At 47.1% G+C, this 18,565-nt stretch overlaps 1 protein-coding gene across 2 annotated transcripts in view; it reads left to right on the top strand.

The window, feature by feature from the left end:
* TTN (titin) overlaps positions 1-12,584 on the top strand; it is a 271,286-nt gene extending 258,702 nt beyond the window's left edge. For both annotated transcript variants that reach the window (XM_084799170.1, XM_084799169.1), the window contains 9 exons: positions 268-843; positions 940-1,245; positions 1,450-2,043; positions 2,160-7,834; positions 7,963-8,119; positions 9,087-9,778; positions 9,860-10,013; positions 10,601-10,903; positions 11,244-12,584. In XM_084799170.1, the coding sequence (XP_084655296.1) occupies positions 268-843; positions 940-1,245; positions 1,450-2,043; positions 2,160-7,834; positions 7,963-8,119; positions 9,087-9,778; positions 9,860-10,013; positions 10,601-10,903; positions 11,244-11,542 (8,756 nt within the window). In that variant the 3' untranslated portion in view covers positions 11,543-12,584. The remainder of the gene's footprint in view (positions 1-267; positions 844-939; positions 1,246-1,449; positions 2,044-2,159; positions 7,835-7,962; positions 8,120-9,086; positions 9,779-9,859; positions 10,014-10,600; positions 10,904-11,243) is intronic.
* The last annotated feature ends 5,981 nt before the right edge of the window (positions 12,585-18,565 follow it).

Below are 18,565 nucleotides of genomic sequence, written 5' to 3'. Positions count from 1 at the left end.
TCTTATTCCTCCAGACCTCACATCACATCCTTAATGCCCTCCGAATCATAAAGAGAAAAGTCACAGTAAGATACAGTAAGATGACATGCGCACCTAATTGCCATTTTCCATCTGGCTCTGGAAAAATAACTTAAAAGGAATCTTAGGTATACACTTTAACAGCACTTTAAAGTATTAACCAATAGGATAACCCACTGCTGACATGCGCAAACAGATCACAGATTCAGTAGTAACGACATATTTAACATGATCTTTCATCATGTGCAGCTGGCGAAGCCCCAGGAGTACGCAAAGAAATGGCTGATGTGACTACCAAATTAGGCGAAGCTGCTCAACTCTCATGCCAGATAGTCGGAAGGCCCCTTCCTGACATTAAGTGGTACCGATTTGGGAAAGAGCTCATACAAAGCCGGAAGTACAAAATGTCTTCAGATGGGCGCACGCACACCCTAACAGTAATGACGGAGGAACAAGAAGACGAAGGTGTTTACACATGTGTGGCTACAAATGAAGTAGGAGAAGTAGAAAGCAGTAGTAAGCTTCTTCTGCAAGCGGCACCACAGTTCCATCCTGGTTATCCACTGAAAGAGAAATACTACGGTGCTGTGGGCTCTACCCTGCGGCTCCATGTCATGTACATCGGTCGCCCGGTCCCTGCGATGACTTGGTTCCACGGCCAGAAACTTTTGCAAAACTCAGAAAACATTACTATTGAAAACACTGAGCACTACACTCACCTTGTCATGAAGAATGTCCAACGTAAGACTCATGCTGGGAAATACAAGGTTCAGCTCAGCAATGCCTTCGGGACAGTTGACGCCATCCTGGATGTGGAAATACAAGGTACTCTGCTTTCGCTCTCCGTGACTTTCTTTTTAGAAGATCTCGGCCAACACACACCGTGAAGCCCCTGCTATAACTGTCCTTTTCTCTCAACAGACAAACCAGACAAGCCTACAGGACCAATTGTGATCGAAGCACTGCTGAAGAACTCCGTGGTGATCAGCTGGAAACCACCCGCTGACGACGGCGGCTCCTGGATCACCAACTACGTGGTGGAGAAATGTGAGGCCAAAGAAGGTGCTGAATGGCAATTGGTGTCTTCAGCCATCTCGGTGACAACCTGCAGAATTGTGAACCTCACAGAAAATGCCGGCTATTATTTCCGAGTCTCTGCTCAGAACACCTTTGGCATTAGTGAGCCACTGGAGGTCGCCTCTATTGTGATCATCAAGAGCCCATTCGGTGAGCGCAACCTGGTGGCTAGCTCTTCCCCACTACCCCACTGAATTCTTTTAAGCAGAAATAAAGTTTGAGAGGAAATGGAAAGTTCAGATAAAGTATAATGTTTGCCCCCCTCCCACTTTAGTTCAGTTTACTTAAAATGGGATTTTAAAAAAATATTAAAACCTATTTTAAACATGACAAACCTTATTATTTTTTTAATAGAAAAGCCAAGTGCCCCAGGTAGACCAACCATCACTGCTGTCACAAAAGATTCTTGCGTTGTGGCTTGGAAGCCACCTGCGAGTGACGGAGGCGCCAAGATCAGAAATTACTACCTAGAGAAACGCGAGAAGAAGCAAAACCAGTGGATGGCTGTGACGACAGATGAGATTCGAGAGACCGTCTTCTCGGTGCAGAGCCTCATCGAAGGCCTTGAGTATGAGTTCCGCGTAAAATGCGAAAACCTAGGCGGAGAGAGTGACTGGAGCGAAGTGTCAGAGCCGGTCACTCCCAAGTCCGACGTCCCGATTCAGGCTCCACACTTCAAGGAGGAGCTGAGAAACCTGAATGTCCGCTATCAGAGCAACGCCACTTTGGTCTGCAAGGTGACTGGTCACCCGAAGCCTATTGTGAAATGGTATAGGCAAGGCAAAGAAATCATCGCAGATGGACTCAAGTACAGAATTCAAGAATTTAAGGGTGGTTACCACCAACTCATCATTGCAAGCGTCACAGACGACGATGCCACCGTTTACCAAGTCAGAGCTACCAACCAAGGAGGATCCGTGTCTGGCACTGCTTCCTTGGAAGTGGAAGGTAAAAAACAAGTCTGTGAACGTAGTTTGGTATTAGACGACCTACTGTTAAGTTGTGGGGCAGCGTATCATTAAGTCTCGCTAAATCGCCTTCTCGGTTCTTTCCCCTTGATACAGTTCCAGCTAAGATCCACTTGCCCAAAACTCTTGAAGGCATGGGAGCAGTCCATGCGCTCCGAGGGGAAGTGATCAGCATCAAGATCCCCTTCAGTGGCAAACCTGACCCCGTGATCACCTGGCAGAAAGGACAAGACCTCATCGATAACAACGGCCACTACCAAGTGATTGTCACAAGGTCCTTCACGTCGCTCGTCTTCCCCAATGGCGTGGAGAGAAAAGATGCTGGCTTCTATGTCGTCTGTGCTAAAAACAGATTTGGGATTGATCAGAAGACCGTTGAACTGGATGTGGCTGACGTTCCTGACCCACCCAGAGGTGTCAAAGTCAGTGACGTCTCACGAGATTCTGTCAACTTAACGTGGACAGAGCCAGCTTCTGATGGCGGTAGCAAAGTCACCAACTACATCGTTGAAAAATGTGCAACCACCGCAGAAAGGTGGCTGCGCGTGGGACAGGCCCGAGAAACACGTTATACTGTGATCAACCTATTTGGAAAAACAAGTTACCAGTTCCGAGTGATAGCCGAAAACAAGTTTGGCTTGAGCAAGCCTTCAGAGCCCTCAGAACCAACTGTTACCAAAGAAGATAAGACCAGAGCGATGAATTATGATGATGAGGTGGATGAAGCCAGGGAAGTCACCACAACTAAAGCATCACACTCAAAAACTAAGGAACTCTATGAGAAATACATGGTCGCTGAAGACCTTGGACGGGGAGAGTTTGGAATTGTCCACCGTTGCGTGGAAACATCCTCAAAGAAGACATTCATGGCCAAATTTGTTAAGGTCAAAGGGACTGATCAGGTTTTGGTCAAGAAAGAGATTTCCATCCTAAACATTGCTAGGCACAGAAACATCCTATACCTCCACGAATCATTCGAAAGCATGGAAGAACTAGTTATGATCTTTGAATTTATATCAGGACTTGACATCTTTGAACGCATCAACACAAGTGCCTTTGAGCTTAATGAAAGAGAAGTTGTAAGCTACGTTCGCCAAGTCTGTGAAGCACTGGAGTTCTTACATAGTCACAACATTGGCCACTTTGACATTCGGCCAGAAAATATCATTTACCAGACAAGAAAGAACTCCATTATTAAAATCATAGAATTTGGTCAGGCACGCCAGCTGAAGCCAGGAGACAACTTCAGGCTTCTGTTCACTGCCCCTGAATACTACGGGCCTGAAGTGCACCAGCATGACGTCGTCAGCACTGCCACAGACATGTGGTCGCTTGGTACACTGGTATATGTGCTGCTGAGTGGAATCAACCCCTTTTTGGCCGAAACCAACCAACAGATGATTGAGAACATCATGAATGCTGAATATACGTTCGATGAAGAAGCATTCAGAGAAATTAGCCTTGAAGCGATGGATTTCGTTGACCGGCTATTGGTGAAAGAGAGAAAATCTCGAATGACAGCAACTGAGGCCCTGCAGCACCCATGGCTGAAGCAAAGGCTGGATAGAGTCAGTACCAAAGTCATCAGAACACTGAAACACAGGCGTTATTACCATACCCTGATAAAGAAAGACCTCAATATGGTGGTATCAGCGGCCCGGATCTCCTGTGGTGGTGCAATACGATCACAGAGGGGAGTGAGCGTGGCCAAAGTTAAAGTAGCATCTATTGAAATTGGCCCAGTCTCTGGGCAGATAATGCACGCCATTGGCGAAGAAGGTGGAAACGTCAAGTATGTATGCAAAATCGAAAATTACGACCAGTCTACCCAGGTGACCTGGTACTGTGGCGTGAGACAGCTGGAAAACAGTGAGAAATATGAAATCACCTATGAAGATGGGGTGGCCACCATGTACGTCAAAGACATCACCAAATTTGATGACGGTACCTACAGATGCAAAGTCGTCAATGACTACGGCGAAGACAGCTCTTACGCAGAGCTGTTCGTGAAAGGAGTGAGGGAAGTTTCTGACTATTACTGCCGCAGAACCAAGAGAGTCAAGCGCAGAACAGACGCAATGCGGCTCCTTGAAAGGCCACCAGAATTTACCCTGCCCCTCTATAACAAGACGGCATACGTGGGTGAAAATGTCCGGTTTGGAGTCACTATAACTGTCCACCCAGAGCCTCGTGTGACATGGTATAAATCGGGTCAGAAAATCAAGCCAGGTGACGATGAGAAGAAATACACATTTGAGTCCGACAAGGGTCTTTATCAATTAACAATCAACAATGTAACCACAGATGATGACGCCGAGTACACCGTTGTGGCAAGGAACAAATACGGTGAAGACAGCTGTAAAGCGAAGTTGACTGTGACCTTACATCCACCCCCAGCAGACACCACGCTCAGACCCATGTTCAAGCGGCTACTGGCGAACGCTGAGTGCCATGAAGGCCAAAGTGTCTGCTTTGAGATCAGAGTGTCCGGCATCCCTAAGCCAACATTAAAATGGGAGAAAGATGGCCAGCCGCTGCCCCTGGGGCCTCACATTGAAATCGTCCACGAGGGCTTGGATTATTACGCATTACACATCAGGGACACTCTGCCTGAAGACACCGGTTATTACAGAGTCACGGCCACCAACACAGCCGGATCCACCAGCTGCCAGGCTCACTTACAAGTAGACCGGTTACGCTATGTCAAGCAGGAGTTCCAGAGCAAAGAGGAGCATGAGCGCCACGTCCAGAAACAGATTGATAAGACGCTGAGGATGGCTGAAATCCTTTCTGGAACTGAAACTGTGCCACTGACTCCAGTAGCCCAAGAGGCTCTGAGGGAAGCCGCCATTCTTTACAAACCAGCCGTGAGCACCAAGACCGTCAAAGGAGAATACCGACTTCAGACAGAGGAAAAGAAGGAGGAGAGGAAACTCCGCATGCCCTATGAGGTCCCAGAGCCCCGAAGGTACAAACAAACCACAGTGGAAGAAGACCAACGCATCAAGCAGTTCGTGCCCATGTCTGACATGAAATGGTACAAGAAGATCCGGGACCAGTATGAAATGCCTGGGAAACTGGACAGGGTCGTCCAGAAAAGGCCCAAGCGCATCCGCCTCTCAAGATGGGAGCAGTTCTATGTGATGCCTCTTCCTCGTATTACAGATCAGTACCGACCCAAGTGGCGGATCCCCAAACTGTCCCAAGACGATCTGGAAATGGTGAGGCCAGCCCGGCGGCGTACCCCTTCTCCTGATTATGATGTTTATTACTATCGGCGTAGGAGGCGCTCTTTGGGTGACATCTCCGACGAGGAACTCCTCCTCCCCATTGATGACTACCTGGCAATGAAACGAACGGAGGAAGAGAGGCTGCGTCTTGAAGAAGAGCTCGAATTGGGCTTTTCGGCTTCACCCCCGAGCCGAAGCCCTCCACGCTTCGAGCTTTCTAGCCTGCGATATTCCTCTCCACCAGCTCACGTCACGGCAGAGGACAGGAGGAGAGAATTCCGATACTCGACCTATCACATCCCTACGAGAGAGGAAACCAGCACCAGTTACGCAGAGCTGCGGGAGCGTCACGCCCAGGCCTCATACAGGCAGCCGAAACTGCGGCAGCGGATCATGGCCGAGAAGGAGGAAAAGGAGCTGCTGCGGCCAGTGACGACCACCCAGCGTCTCTCGGAATACGAAAGTGAGCTTGACTACATGTCAAAGGAAGCGAAGTCTAAAAAGAAGTCAAAAAAGCAACAGAGACGAGTGACAGAGATCACAGAAATTGAAGAGGAATACGAACTCTCAAGACGGGCTCAGAGAGAATCCTCGTCCTCTGTGTCCAGGCTACTGAGGCGCCGACGCTCCCTGTCTCCAACTTATATTGAGTTAATGAGACCAGTGTCCGAGCTGATCCGGTCCCATCCACAACCTGCTGAGGAATATGAAGACGACACAGAAAGAAGATCACCCACTCCAGAGAGAACTCGACCCCGGTCTCCCAGCCCTGTGTCTAGCGAGCGATCCCTCTCAAGATTTGAGAGGTCTGCAAGATTCGATATCTTTTCCAGGTATGAGTCCATGAAAGCTGCCTTAAAGACGCAGAAGACATCAGAAAGGAAGTATGAGGTTTTGAGTCAGCAGCCTTTCACACTAGACCACGCCCCTCGGATCACATTGCGGATGCGGTCCCATAGGGTGCCGAGCGGCCAGAACACACGCTTTATCTTAAACGTCCAGTCTAAGCCAACCGCTGAGGTCAAATGGTACCACAATGGTGTAGAACTCCAAGAGAGCAGTAAGATCCATTACACCAATACAAGCGGGGTCCTAACCTTGGAAATTCTGGACTGTCACACTGAGGACAGCGGAACCTACCGTGCCGTGTGCACCAACTACAAAGGTGAGGCATCTGACTACGCAACCCTGGATGTGACCGGGGGAGATTTTACCACCTATGCATCCCGGCGCAGAGACGAGGAGGTTCCCAAGTCAGTCTTCCCTGAACTGACAAAAACAGAGGCATATGCAGTTTCATCATTCAAGAGGACATCTGAGATGGAAGCTGCCTCTTCCGTCAGGGAAGTGAAGTCACAAATGACAGAGACAAGGGAAAGTCTCTCATCCTATGAGCATTATGCCTCTGCGGAAGTGAAAAGTGCTGCATCCGAGGAGAAGTCTCTGGAAGAAAAAGCCACAGTGAGAAAGATAAAGACGACCCTGGCAGCAAGAATTCTGACAAAGCCACGGTCCATAACTGTATACGAAGGCGAGTCTGCTAGGTTTTCTTGTGACACCGATGGGGAGCCGGTACCAACCGTGACCTGGCTGCGTGGAGGACAGGCACTAAGTACTTCTGCCCGCCACCAAGTGACCACCACCAAGTACAAATCAACCTTCGAGATCTCTTCAGTGCAGGCTTCTGATGACGGCAATTACACCGTGGTGGTAGAAAACAGTGATGGGAAGCAAGAAGCGCAGTTCACACTGACTGTGCAAAAAGCCAAGGTTACTGAAAAGGCTGTGACGTCACCACCCAGAGTCAAGTCCCCAGAGCCTCGGGTAAAGTCCCCAGAAACAGTGAAGTCTCCCAAAAGGGTGAAATCTCCAGAACCAGTGACTTCTCATCCAAAAGCGGTGTCACCAACGGAGACAAAGCCGACACCGTCAGAGACAAAGCCGACAGAGACAAAGCCGACACTGTCAGAGACAAAGCCAGCACCGACAGAGAAGGCTCAACAGCTCCCAGTCTCTGCCCCACCAAAGATAACTCAGTCCCTGAGAGCTGAGGCATCTAGAGACATTGCAAAGATGACCTGTGCAGTCGAAAGCAGCGCACTGTGTGCAAAAGAGGTCGCCTGGTATAAAGACGGCAAAAAACTCAAGGAAAATGGGCATTTTCAATTTCATTACTCCGCAGACGGTACCTATGAGCTCAAAATTCACAACCTTAGTGAATCTGATTGCGGAGAGTATGTTTGTGAGGTGTCTGGTGAAGGAGGAACTTCCAAAACCAGCTTCCAGTTTACTGGACAGTCCTTCAAGAGTATCCATGAGCAGGTGTCAAGCATCTCAGAGGCCAAGAAATCAGCACAGAAAAGTGCTGAGCAAACAGAAGCCAAGAAGCAGGAACCAACAGCTCCTGAATCAGTTTCCTCAAAGCCAGTAATTGTTACTGGACTGAAAGATATGACAGTTTCTTCAGACAGTATTGCTAAATTTACAGTTACAGTTACTGGAGAGCCCCAGCCAACTGTCACCTGGACAAAGGATGGAAAGGTAACCAATTCTAAAATGTTCTTTAACTGTGTTCTAGAAAAATCTAATGCCTACCCCTTCATCACAACCCCTAAAGAAAGTTCTATATTAAGCGATGTTTTAAAGCTCCAATTGCTTGCTCTCCACAGGCCATTGCACCAGGCAGTAAGTACAAGCTCTCTAAAGACAAGCAAGAATTCATCTTAGAAGTCCTCAAGACTGCGGCTTCCGATGGCGGACTTTATGCCTGCACAGTAACAAACTCTGCTGGATCTGTGTCCTCCAGCTGTAAGCTAACAATAAAAGGTAGGTGGCGTTTCATTCATAGCCAACATTTCCTAGAGAGCACTATTAAAAACAGTTTCTGAACACAAACATATGCAGTCCTAAAATATAACGTGTTCTAATCTAGAAACACATATTTACAGTTACTATGTGCCTCTGTGTTAGCTAGCATAAAAGGTGTGCATGACTACAATACTATATAAAATCTCACAGATCTTACAATCTGCCCTCAGGGATAGTTAAGAATAAAGTCAGGCAAGTCTAGTGGCTCCAGCCTGGAAATCATTACACCAGGTTATGGCAGGAGGGTAAGGAGTTCAAGGTCAGCCTCCGTCATATAATGAGTTTTAAGTCAGCCTGGGCTATATGAGGCCTTGGCTCAAAAGATAAAATCAATTAAATAAAATCGAGTGCATACATAAGATGGTAGCTCCTCCCAGACTTTTATGCTTGCCATTTTCTGAGGAGCACAAAGTTGGTGACTGAGCCCCACTCGCATCCCAGTTGAAAAGAGTTCACCTCAGTCTTTCAAAAGATAATTTTTCAGTTGCTTGAAATCTCCAAAGTCCTAACCCTGTTCAAGACGTGTTTCCTCTCAAGTCATAAAACTTATCTTCAGCTTAGTAGTTTAAGAATCCATAGGGCTGGAGAGATAGCTCAGAGGTTAAGAGCACTGGCTATTCTCCCAAAGGTCCTGAGTTCAATTCCCAGGAACCACATGGTGGCTCACAACCATCTATAATGAAATCTGGTGTGCAGGCAAAACACTGTAAACATAATAAAGAAATAAAATATATCTTTAAAAAAAAAAAAAAGAATCCATTACACCAATCTCAAAAGTCATGTGGGACAATTTTCACAATTGGACCTGAGAATTGGTGTACTGAGGTTGACACTGGTCTTTGACTGCTTCACATAGTAGCGTCTACAGGAATGGAGAGGAAGGCCACATTCCAGTTAAGTCTACTTATAGATGTTTCTTTCCTAGCTGCAAAAGAGACCGAGACACAGAAAGTATCCACCCAAAAGACCACTGAAGTTACATCTCAAAAGAAAGCAAGTGTCCAAGAGGACTTTTCTCAAAAGGCTGTAACTTCTGAAGAAACCAAGATGGCAGAGGTAAAATCTCAGGAAAAGTTGGCCATCAAGGAGGAAGCATCCAAAGTTCTGGTGGCTGAAGAGGTCAAGAAATCAGCAGCAACCTCCCTGGAAAAATCCATTGTCCACGAGGAAGTCACCAAAACCTCGCAGGCCTCGGAAGAAGTCAAAACTCAGGCTGAGATCAAAGTATCATCTACCCAGATGAGCATAACCGACGGTCAGAGTGTGACACTGAAAGCCAACATCGCTGGGGCCACCGATGTGAAGTGGGTTTTGAACGGCATTGAGCTCACCAACTCAGAGGACTACAGATACGGAGTATCTGGCAGTGACCAAACACTCACCATCAGGCAAGCCAGTCACAGAGATGAAGGCGTCCTCACCTGCATAGGCAAAACCAGTCAGGGAATCGTCAAGTGCCAGTATGACTTGACCCTGAGCCAAGAACTCTCAGATGCCCCCGCCTTCATCTCACAACCCAGGTCTCAAAACGTTAATGAAGGACAAAACGTTCTCTTTTCTTGTGAGATCAGTGGGGAGCCATCCCCTGAAATTGAGTGGTTTAAAAACAACCTGCCGGTAAGTTTAAGTTATGAAGAAACTTTAAAATGTCATGTCTCCAGCTAGAGAGACTTCAATGCCCTTTTCCTCCTTTTTCAGATTTCCATTTCTTCACATATCAGTGTGAGTCGCTCCAGAAGCGTGTACACTCTGGAAATCCGAAACGCATCTGTGAGTGACAGCGGAAAGTACACGATTAAGGCCAAAAATTTCCGTGGCCAGTGTTCAGCCACTGCCTCTCTAACCGTGCTTCGTGAGTACACCTTTGCCGTTTTCCTTAAGACCTCAGGGGGTGAGGTGTGGGTTGCTTGTGCTTGAAGCACAGAAAACTCTCAGAGACCTAGTAAAATTGCACGTGTAAGAGAGACAGGCATGCTGTGTGGACTTGTCCTCGTAATCAGTTTCACTAAACGGGGAAATTTTGGTAAGTTAAATTTTGGCAGTAAAGTTACCAACAGCCCTGTGAGACTTTCCTGAATGTTTCATGTTGATTACCTTATATATGGCTGACCATTTCTCTCCTAGTAATTTCTATCACCTGCACATAATATTAGAAATTTAAGGATCATTTCTTGGAGCCATTGAGCTAGCTCTTGACAACTGTATGTATGTATGTATGCATGTATGTATGTATGTATGTGTGTATGTATGTATGTACATATGTATGTATGTGTGTATGTGTGTATGTATGTAGACATGTATCTGCTTATGCTTCAACAGCAAATTGTTTGGATTGTGTTTCCGTGTGTGTTAAGTTTTCTCTCCCATGAAGTCGGTGTCAGATGTCACCAAATAACCAGATGTCTTTGATGTCCCCTGTGTATCTGCTATGCTCCACAGCTCTGGTTGAAGAACCACCCAGAGAGGTAGTATTGAAAACAAGCGGTGACACAAGCTTGCAAGGAAGCTTCTCGTCTCAGTCAGTGCAAATGTCCGCCTCTAAGCAGGAGGCGTCCTTCAGCAGCTTCAGCAGCAGCAGCGCTAGCAGCATGACTGAAATGAAGTTTGCGAGCATGTCTGCCCAAAGCATGTCCTCCATGCAAGAGTCCTTTGTAGAAATGAGTTCCAGCAGTTTTATGGGAAAATCTAGCATGACACACCTGGAAAGCTCAACCAGTAGAATGCTCAAAGCAGGCGGAAGAGGTGAGCAGTACAATTCCTGGTAGAGATAGACAAGCCACATAGCATAGTATAGTTTTAGAGCAGTGGTTCTCAACCTTCCTAACACAGCAGCCTTTCAGTACAGCTCCTCGAGTTGGGGTGACTCCCCCAACCATAAAATCAATTTCATCGCTACCTCATAACTTCAATTTGGGTACTGTTATGAATCGTAATGCAAATATTCTTGGAGCTACAAGTTGGCCAAAGGGGTCCCAACCCACACGTTGAGAACCACTGTCTCAGTGTGTAAAATGCATTAGAAAGCGAATAGGACTTCTTGTTCTGGTGATCCTAAGGACTTTTCTGTTGCTCTCCCATAAAGGAATCCCACCTAAAATCGAAGCCCTGCCCTCCGACATCAGCATCGATGAAGGCAAAGTCCTCACAGTGGCCTGCGCCTTCACTGGGGAGCCGACTCCAGAAATAACATGGTCCTGTGGTGGAAGGAAAATCCAGAACCAAGAGCAACAGGGAAGATTCCACATCGAAAACACAGACGACCTGACAACTCTGATCATCATGGACGTACAGAAACAAGATGGCGGACTTTACACCCTAAGTTTAGGGAATGAGTTTGGATCTGACTCTGCCACTGTGAATATTAATATCCGCTCTATGTAAGAGGGCCAGGGCACGGGGGCTCTCACACTCTATGCTCATTCATAATCTCTCACAAACGATTCACATGGACTAATCTTTCTGACCTGTAAATATGTTTAAGTAGTTTTGTATCCATCTAAATGAGTCACAGCTGCAAACATGTGCATTTCAGCCCTTTCATACTTGACCTGAGAAGATTTGCCAATGACATGTACATACTGTATACAGCCGGATCCACGGTTATAAAGTTTTGTACCATTTATTTTAATGACATTTTACACTGTAACTTTTGAAACTAACCGTTGGCAGGAGAAAGTTTCTTCTGGGTTATGGAGCGAATACCCTGCCAACACTTAATCAATCTTTGTGCCTCAACATACTGTTGATGTCTAAGTATGCCTCAGTGGGTTGAGGAATTCCCCACTGAAGATGTCCTATCCACCTAAAAGAGGATGCTGCTGAACATGTCCCTGACATGTACACCGATACCAACTGAATCAGAAATGTAAGGCATTGGTGATGCTTGCATCTACCCTCCTGCAAGCAACACTTTAACGTCTTACATTTTCCCTGATGATGTCACACCGAAAATTACCATGACGAGTAATAACCAGAGCAAAGTGTAACGGCCAACACTTTGTTCGCCCATTTCACACTGTCTCTGACATAAAGAGTGCATGGATAGCTTGGGAAAAGTACCATCTCCTGGCCATCCCCTCGTTTAACCAAGCTATACAAGTATTCCTATGCCAGAGCAGTGCCCAACTCCTGGAGGTCCCAGGTGCAGCTAATGCCTCGTGTGGTAGTTCTAAATTTTAAATTTCACTGGAAACTGGGCAACTAAGCAATGAGCCACAGCAGAATAATAATAATTAAAAAAATAACAACGAGCAAAGCTGTCGTTAAAACAACAATACTACCAACTGCCCACACACAAAAAAAAATTATTAATTTGATGTAGTCCTTTTCATGCCAGCATAAGTTCAATTGATAGTTATAAATGTTGGACCTCCTTGAGATTAAAAAATAAAATAAAATAAAGCAAGCTATCTGCACCTCCAAATGTGTGGTCGGTTGTTTTCTGTGCGATTCTGGACAGGGAGTCATACAGTACCTGGATTTCCATAGGTAGGCTAAGAAACTGCAAGCTCCACATGGCCAATGTTAAAAACTTACTCAAAGCAAATTGCTATATTGGATGAGTTCAATGATTTTATTTTAAAAGCCTAGATATAGTTCTCAGGAATAAATTTACCCACAAAAGTTTGTTTTCTAAAATTATCAAGCAAAACAGTTTCATAAGGAACACGTCAACTAAATTGACTACTACAGCTACAAACAGAGCAAATACCAGGTCTTAGGATTAAAGATCGTAAGTAGTGTAGTTAGTCTCCTGGCCTTTTAAAAACAAGTGATAGCACTGGAGAGATGGCTCAGCGGTTAAGAGCACTGGCTGTTCTTCTAGAGGGTCAGAGTTCAATTCCCAACACCCACATGGTGGTTCCTAAGTGTCTATCACTCCAGTTCCAGAGGATCTGACGCCCTCGTTAGTCACCAAGCATTCATGTAGTACACACACACACACACACACACACACACACACACACACACATATGCAGGCAAAGCAACTATTTCCATAAAATAAGATAATAGTTTAAAACAACTGATAAATACGTGGAAGTAAAATAGTTTATGACATAAAAAAACCTGTTTGTCCACTTCAATTATCTAAGATAATTACAAACATACAAAGATGACCACTCGCCTAAAGTGGCATCGATACTAAATGACCAAAATGGAAGAAAACATACTTTAATTTTTCTTCCCTAAAAGACCAATTTGAGTCTTTATTAACTTATTCAGCAAGTTTTCTGGCTTAAGTCACATTTCCTAAAAGCAGAGCCCTGCTTCCTGCTTCAGCACAGTTTTCAGTATAGGGCCTACCTTAGTGTAGCCGCGCCCTGCTCTCAGGTGTGCCTGCCTACCTGGTAAATACTTGGCAGGAGCTAAGTAGTAGGTAACCAAAGCAAGGAGTCTCATCAGCTAAGTCCCTGGATTACTGTCACAGAAAAGAGCAACAGGACGGAGGATGAAGGCAATACAGGATTGTAGCATTGACAAGCCCCTAACCTGATCTCATAGGGAACCCAATGCCACTGAGATGCTTCAAGATGCAAGGAGCCCTCTGTGTACTCCTTAAGCCAATCAGCAACTAGAGTCTTAGGGACTGGGGAGAGGAGGCAAGGAGGGGTGGAAGAGGGTGAGCGGGTGAGTGAGGCCCTGGTAGGCAGGATGGTTATCTGCCTACTGGGGCAGCTAAACAGTCAACATCAAGTGAGAGAGGTCCCAAAACATCCTGGGGAGGCTGAAGGGAGCCAATAGCACCAATTGCACATCTCACTTTTAAGTAACTGCTTATACTTCAAAATGAGGTGGGAGGGATTGCGGGGGAGCTGATAACTCAGCCAGTAGAGATGTTGGACAAGCATGAAGGCCTGAGTTCATTTCCCATTAGGAAGAGAGGGAGGGAGGGAAGGAGAGAGGGAGGGAGGGAAGGAGAGAGGGAGGGAGGGAGGAAAAGGAAAGGAAAAAGAAGCCCAAGGTGGTGGCATGGGCATTACAATCTCAGTGCCGAGGAGGGGAGAACAAGAAGATTCCTGGGGTTTGCGGTCCAGCCAAGCCAGCCTAGTAAGGGAGCCCTGAGCCAATGAAAGCTCCTGCCTCCACAAACAGACTGTGGCAGCACCCAAGGAGGAATGACACTCAAGACCGTCCTCTGGTCTCCACAGGAAACTCTGCACCCACATTCATGCAAGAACTGGATGGGGGGGAAAGCCCTAGGGTAGACTAGGGCTTTGATGTGCAAGCAATGGCCTGCTTATCAGCAGAAGTCTGTGACTGGGCCCGCCTTGTCAGCTCCCAGGTCCTCAGGGTGCCTAGGGGCAGCAATCTCTTTCAAAAGTGTACTGAAGCCAAGGTCTGAGTTGCATTTTTCACCTCAGTGGAAACGCCTAGCTGGGCGGCATGACACCATCAATGAGTACAGGCAAAAGGATTGTCCTGGGAGACAGAGGTGGAACTCTCTCCCTGGCTCCCCCCACTCTTCTCCTAGCTCCTCTCAAAACAACGCCTCCCCGTGAAGTGACTGGTATTGCTGCTTCCAGCACACCCACCTCCAATAGTCTGAGAGATGGCTGCTGTTTCCTCAGTGCTTCCTCAGTGCTTCCGAATCATACTAGTTTTCCTCTCCCCGTTCCCATCGGCATGGGGCAACAGAAAACGACACAGCCCTCCCAGATTCCGAACCACAAAACTTGGCTGTCATCACTACCACCCTGCCCTTTCTTTCCTTCCTTTCTTCCTGTTTTATAACCTACACTCTCAGTTACACAGCTAAAAGGAATGTTGAAACTCCACATCTGCATCCAGGACACGTGAGGTGACCTGCAATCTAGATAATCTCAACTCTAGGGTCTCTCTACTCACTCAACAGTTTGTATGAGTTGGGACTGGTTATGGAACGTCAACATTCCTTGGTGTTCTCGTCCATAAATCGGGAGCAAGTCTCTCAATACTGTTGGGAGCATTAGACAAGTGACCAGATGTAAAATTCATATAGTGGTGTTTAGCATGGCCCCCAAGATAATAAGCATGCTCTTATTAGGGGCCACCCTGTAGAAGAGGGAGGCTACCCTCGAGCCTCACTGGTGTTCAACAAATGTATGAGTTTGTTAGGGTAGCTGCAAGCAAGTTCCAATGAGTGCCTTGCACAAAAGAAATAAACTCAGTCCCGGAGATTAGAAATCCATTACGTGTCTGCTGTGCCACTCCTGACAGCTGTGAGGAGAGAGCCTGCCTGCCCCAAGCCTCAGTCAGGCATGTCTGTCTCCCAGCTTCTCCCCTTAAGGCACCAGCCATGATGGATTAGCATCTATCTTAACTTCACTTTCTCTCTCCAAAGACCTACGTCAAATAAGGCCACATCCTGAGATACTAGGGGTTGAGAATCCAACATAGCAATTGGGGAAGAGTCAAATGTCACCTTGCAACACTAGAAATGGCAGGCATAGCTGGGCCCAGTGGCACATGCTTGTAATGCCTGCACTTAGAGAGGCAGAGGCAGGGGGATCTCTGTGAGTTGAAGTCAGCCTGGTCTACAAGGACAGCCAAGGCTACACAGAGAAATCCTGTCTCAAACAAACAAACAAACAAAGGTTAAAGGGGCTGGAGAGATGGCTCAGAGGTTAAGAGCACTGACGGCTCTTCCAGAGATCCTGAGTTCAATTCCCAGCAACCAGATGGTGGCTCACAACCATCTGTAATGAGATCAGTGCCATCTTCTGGTGTGCAGGTGTACATGCAGGCAGAGCACTGTATGCATAATAAGTAAATCTTTAAAAAAAAAGAAATGAAATGACAGGTATATATAGTTTCATAGAAACATTTGATGGAGGCTGGGCGGTGGTGGCGCATGTCTTTAATGCCAGCACTTGGGAGGCAGAGGCAGGTGGATCACTGTGAGTTTGAGGCCAGCCTTCTCTATAAAGCGAGTCCAGAACAGCCAAGGCTACACAGAGAAACCCTGTCTCAAAGAAACAAACAAACAAAAGAAAGAAAAGAAACATTTGATGGAATCTTTCAAAATGTGGGTGTCCTCTATCCAGGAGTAGTGGGTTATAGAACAGGAACACATGGCACCAGGGAAATAAGATAAACCAGAAATGATCAGTTCTTAAAAGCTGGGTGACCATTTCCATGGTGAACAAACCCAGGAAGAATGTTTTGAGACTATGCTCCAGGAAGACAAAGGAAATATCAGTACCAGATGAAATGTTAAAAGAAAATTGGCAAAGTTCAGCTTCTTCGAATCAGGAGAAGGCGACTTGCTGGGTAAACAGGACTTTGAACATAGGGTGGTCCAGGCAGCTACATCCCACAGATGCTACAGATTACGAAGGTTTGGTTTCATGTCTTTGCATATCACTGAGTATTTCCTCTGTTCCTCGGGAGATCCCTCCCCGACGCAGAGGAAGTGACAAACACCACCCTGAAACATCTGTGAGGGACCTGGTACTCTGTATTCCCTTTCCTTAGGCGGGGAGGAGGGCCGTTAATACACCTTGTGTAAGGCTCGTCCCAAACCAGGTGCTCCAGAACCAACAGAGCCTTTAAGGTTTCTTCCCAGGGCTTTCAAGGGGAACACTGGTCCCCAACAGCCTTAGAGAAACACCAGGTCAGAATTCCTCCCGAAAACAGCTGCACATGGCTGAAGTCAGCTTCTAGTCGGCAGCTGCCAGCTCAAAAAACACCGCCATCTGCTTTGAAATCCCGCTCAGGTGAGGACCATTACAGGCACGAGCTGCCCCATCCGCTGGGAAACTTGATCCACATCACGATGAGGGCAGCTAGGCCTCCTCTACTTCCACTTGGCTGCTTAGAATGCAAGCCGGGAGGAAGGTGGCATCAACAGACCCCCGTGACTAGCAGGCACGCGGGAAGATGAACCGCCCTTTCCATATATAAACAAAGCCACTTCCGGAGAACTCGGTCAATGGAAATTCCCAAGAGAGAAGGCTGAAAAGCCCGCGAACACTGAAGAGCAGCTAGTAGGACTAACGTTTCTCTAGCAGTGTGCTTTCCGGCTGCTGTGATTAAAAACACTGCCCGAAACCACCTTAGGGCAAGAAAAGATTTGTTTCCACTTACAGTTTAGCGGCTATCAGTCCATTGAGTGAAGCCAGGACAGGAACTTAGGAACTGAAACAGAAGCAATTTAACTAGCTTTGCTGGCGGCTTCTCCCGCCTCCTTCCTTAAACAACTCGGGACGACCTGCCTAGGGGCGGTACCTAGCGAGCTGGGCCTTCCTACATCATCATTAATGAAGAAAATGCTCCTGAGACAAGTCCACCAGCCAACATGAAGGAGCCGATTCATCAGCTGTTCCTCTTCACAGGTTAAAGGGACTCTGGCAAACCACCTCAAGCAGGACTCTGGCAGGCCCAGCCCTTCTCCGCCCCCGCCCCCACCCGCCCTGTTCCCTCCGCCTTGCTAAAAAACCATTAGATTACACTCCTAAAGCTTGACACCCACCGAGGTCTATCCCCTTATTTGGCCACTTCCTCCTCCTGACATTGACCTCCAAGGTCCAGCTATCAAAGTATTTAAATCCAGTGATCAAAAGGCCCCTTGGCAGGCCCAGTGGTGGTGGCCCACGCCTTTAGTCCCAGCACTTGGGAGGCAGAGGCAGGCGGATCTCTGAGTTTAAGGCCAGCCTGGTCTACAGGTTCCAGGACAGCCAAGGCTACACAGAGAAACCGTGCATGCGCGCTCGTGTGTGTGTGTGTGTGTGTGTGTGTGTGTGTGTGTGTGTGTGTGTGTGTGTGTGTGTGTAGGGGGAGGCCCCATGGCTCACCTAACTAACATGCCCAATTAAAATTAAACACTCATCCTAACAGAGGTTTGCCCCCCTGTATCTTTAAAAGTTGCCATTTTCCTATGGGCCAAGTCTGCCTCCTCTCTGTCCAGAAGTGGTCCTTTGTCCCACTCCAGGACAAATGTCCCTGGCCCTTTTTCTCCCCCCCCCCCTTCTTTGTTCCCTTCCCCGGCTCCCTCTTTGTCCTCCTGTCTTTGTCCCTTAATTCTGCCCTAACAAGCATAATGCCCACAGTCACTGAGTGAGCTGCCACATCTGTCTATCCACAATGCTCTGCCACCACTTTTCCTCATCCCAAAGGCCAAACCGACTGAACAGTGAGGGGGTCAGAGACAGTGCTTGTTTAGGGCGAAGCGGCATGGGCTCTGCTCCTTTTAGAAGCTCAGTTCTAAAACAGGGACAACAGCAAAAAATCCCTTCAGTTTATTCCCCGTTTAAAACATAAAAAACAAAGCCTCACTTGGGGTACGGCCAGTCTGTCATGCTCTCAGCAAGCTGAGGCTGGAAACATGGAAACTTTACTGAGATCTACAAGAGCCAGGAAAGAAGGGTGCTTGCCTGACCAAGCAGGTTGTGGTGGGGGCAGCAGTGAAAGCAAAGAGTTTTTCTT

The sequence above is a fragment of the Acomys minous genome, assembly GCF_964271855.1.
Source record: "Acomys minous genome assembly, chromosome: 10".
Lineage (NCBI taxonomy): Eukaryota > Metazoa > Chordata > Mammalia > Rodentia > Muridae > Acomys > Acomys minous.
Note: the sequence above shows the minus strand (reverse complement) of the source record. Positions and strands in the feature narration are given on the sequence as shown.